The sequence below is a fragment of the Bison bison genome, unplaced genomic scaffold (genome assembly GCF_000754665.1).
Source record: "Bison bison bison isolate TAMUID 2011002044 unplaced genomic scaffold, Bison_UMD1.0 scf7180017864249, whole genome shotgun sequence".
Lineage (NCBI taxonomy): Eukaryota > Metazoa > Chordata > Mammalia > Artiodactyla > Bovidae > Bison > Bison bison.
The window spans coordinates 386,207-388,504 of record NW_011494821.1 but is presented as its reverse complement, the minus strand read 5'-3'; the positions used below and the strand labels follow the sequence as shown (position 1 = coordinate 388,504).

The following is a 2,298-nucleotide window of genomic DNA, read 5'->3' as shown; positions in this document are numbered from 1 at the left end:
CCGCCCCCGCCACTTGTTGAATTAGTTTCAGTGGGCTGTTTACAGCAGCTGTTTCACGTTGATGGGGGAGCCGTTTTATTCTAAGGTTGTTGCATTATAGTTTGGATGGGAGTCCTCAGGGTTCCCACAGGGCCTTAAGAATTTTTTTGTTTGTTTTTTAAAGAGGACCTCTTTATGGAAGGGGCCCCGGACATTGCAGGGAGGAGGCTGGTTGCTGTGGAATGCGTAGCCTGTGGGCTGGCTCCACATCCCTCCTCCTCCCACTTTCGCTATTCCCCTCTCCCCTTCTGACAGTGCCAAGTGGACGGAGACGGAGATAGAGATGCTGAGGGCTGCTGTGAAGCGATTTGGGGACGATCTTAATCACATCAGCTGTGTCATCAAGGAACGGACAGTGTGAGGGAGGGCTGGCTGGCAGAGAAAGGGCGGGTGGGCAGCTTTCTTCCTCCATACCCATTTGTTCCATCTTCCTCAAACTCCCTTCCAGCTCAATATCTTTCCTACTCTGTGAGTCCCTCGAGAACTGAAAGAATAAAAGAATTGTCACAATTGGTCAGAAGTTACTAAAATGCTGTGGTCATCAGGACCTTACATGAATTTAGTTTTAGGTTACCCAGTAGTTTAAGATACCCAGTAACTGAATTTGCTAATAGGAATTCCCTGGTTATTTATACAGATCTTTTAAACACTCCTGTGGTGTTTCCAGGGATATTATGATCCTGAACTAGTCGATCAGGATCTGTTAATAAGTTTCAATCAACCTGTACGTCACCCAGGCTTACCTGGTAGCCTTCCACATCCATACATCTCTCCCACAAGAGAATTAGGGGGTGGGCCTTTCACACTCCTCAGTTGAGAGACTCCACTCTTCATACTCCATTTGCCCTCATTGGCTGCAAAGCTTCCAGGAAAACAAGAACCCTAGCAAAGGTCATTGAAGCCTTCACCTGGATTCCTATGAAGGGGCTCCCTAGTGTTCCTTCAGAGTGGCCCATCTCCCCTGCCCCCACCCCCTTATTCCCTAAGCCTTTTTTATGACTTCCTTCCTAACTTGCTCTCTCATCTCTTTAGGGCTCAGATAAAGGCCACCGTGAAACGAAAGGTATATGAAGACTCTGGTATCCCCCTTCCAGCCGATTCACCCAAGAAAGGGCCCAAGAAGGTGGCATCTGGTGTATTGTCGCCTCCTCCAACTGCTCCTCCACCAAGCAGCTCCAGTGTCCCCGAGGCCGGGGGTCCCCCCATAAAGAAACAGAAGGCTGGTGAGGGCTGTGGAGTTGTTGCCTGGGGATTAGATGTCCATCCGTGGTTCAGTGAGAGAGTTGGGCTTTGGTCAGAGGACAGATCTCTTTTCCTCTCCTAGTGAAGGTTCCAGAAACTGGCTGGGGTGGGGAAGGGAGGGAAGGAGAGGTTGAACTTTGGAAAGTGGGTGGGGTGGGGGGAGAACCATCAGGGAACCTAGTACCTAGCTTGTGCCCCCCTCCCAGATGTGACACTCAGTGCTCTGAATGACTCGGACGCCAACAGTGACCTGGTGGATATTGAGGGGCTAGGAGAAACTCCTCCAACCAAGAAACTCAACTTCGACCAGGGTAGGAGTCCTCTTCCTCCCAAAACAGCTGAAGGGATGGGGGATGGTGGGGAGGGTCTCAGCAGGAGCCCCCTACCGTGACCTGGGAAAGAGAAAGTTCCTTGCTATGCATGCAAGGGTCAGGTCTGTAAGGAGCCAGGTGCTCTGGGGAGGCGGGAGTCCTACTTGGGACTCGCTCCATCTCGGCCCATTTTACTTCCTGTTCCAGACAGCCTGACCCTGGATTCTGGCCTTCTCTTGACCTCCGCTGATCCTCCTCTGCTCTCATGCTGAGCCTTCCACCTCTGACCCCTCTCACTGTTCACCCTGGACCTGTGGATCGCCTGGGACTCTGAGCAAGGCCTGCATGTGACAGGGTGGAAAGGCTGCCAGGGGCAACCCACCTTGCTGTTCCTGTATGAGCATCTGCACCCCAACCCCTGGGTCCCCCCGCAACTGATGGATGTTTTTATACAGAAAACAATAAAGATCTGCCTCTCAGCCTGGTGCTTTCCGCCTGACATTACTGGAGTACGGGGGACACTTCTCTCTCGGCTTAGCCCCTCCTCGGCAGCTCTCACCACCCTGCCTGGAGCAGCACAGCCAATATTGGCAGGCTTTCTTCCCAGTGCCAATATTTCTGTGCTGCTAGAGCCAGGGGAGCTGGGCGTGGGCAACAAAGACTCCACTTTGCTCTCTGGAGGCAGGACGTACTCCGGGGTCTCTGG

The 2,298-nt window shown here is 52.6% G+C and overlaps 1 protein-coding gene across 2 annotated transcripts in view; it reads left to right on the top strand.

The window, feature by feature from the left end:
* The window catches only part of LOC104993940 (chromosome unknown open reading frame, human C17orf49), a 2,491-nt gene extending 420 nt beyond the window's left edge, over positions 1-2,071 (top strand). Inside the window, exons 2-5 of one of the 2 annotated variants that reach the window (XM_010847365.1) lie at positions 295-396; positions 1,072-1,262; positions 1,488-1,592; positions 1,804-2,071. In XM_010847365.1, coding sequence (XP_010845667.1) covers positions 295-396; positions 1,072-1,262; positions 1,488-1,592; positions 1,804-1,808 — 403 coding nt within the window. In that variant the 3' untranslated portion in view covers positions 1,809-2,071. Of the gene's footprint in view, positions 1-294; positions 397-1,071; positions 1,263-1,487; positions 1,593-1,799 lie in introns of both variants that reach the window. The other variant, XM_010847364.1, reaches the window with a different exon arrangement.
* Positions 2,072-2,298: the final 227 nt, after the last annotated feature.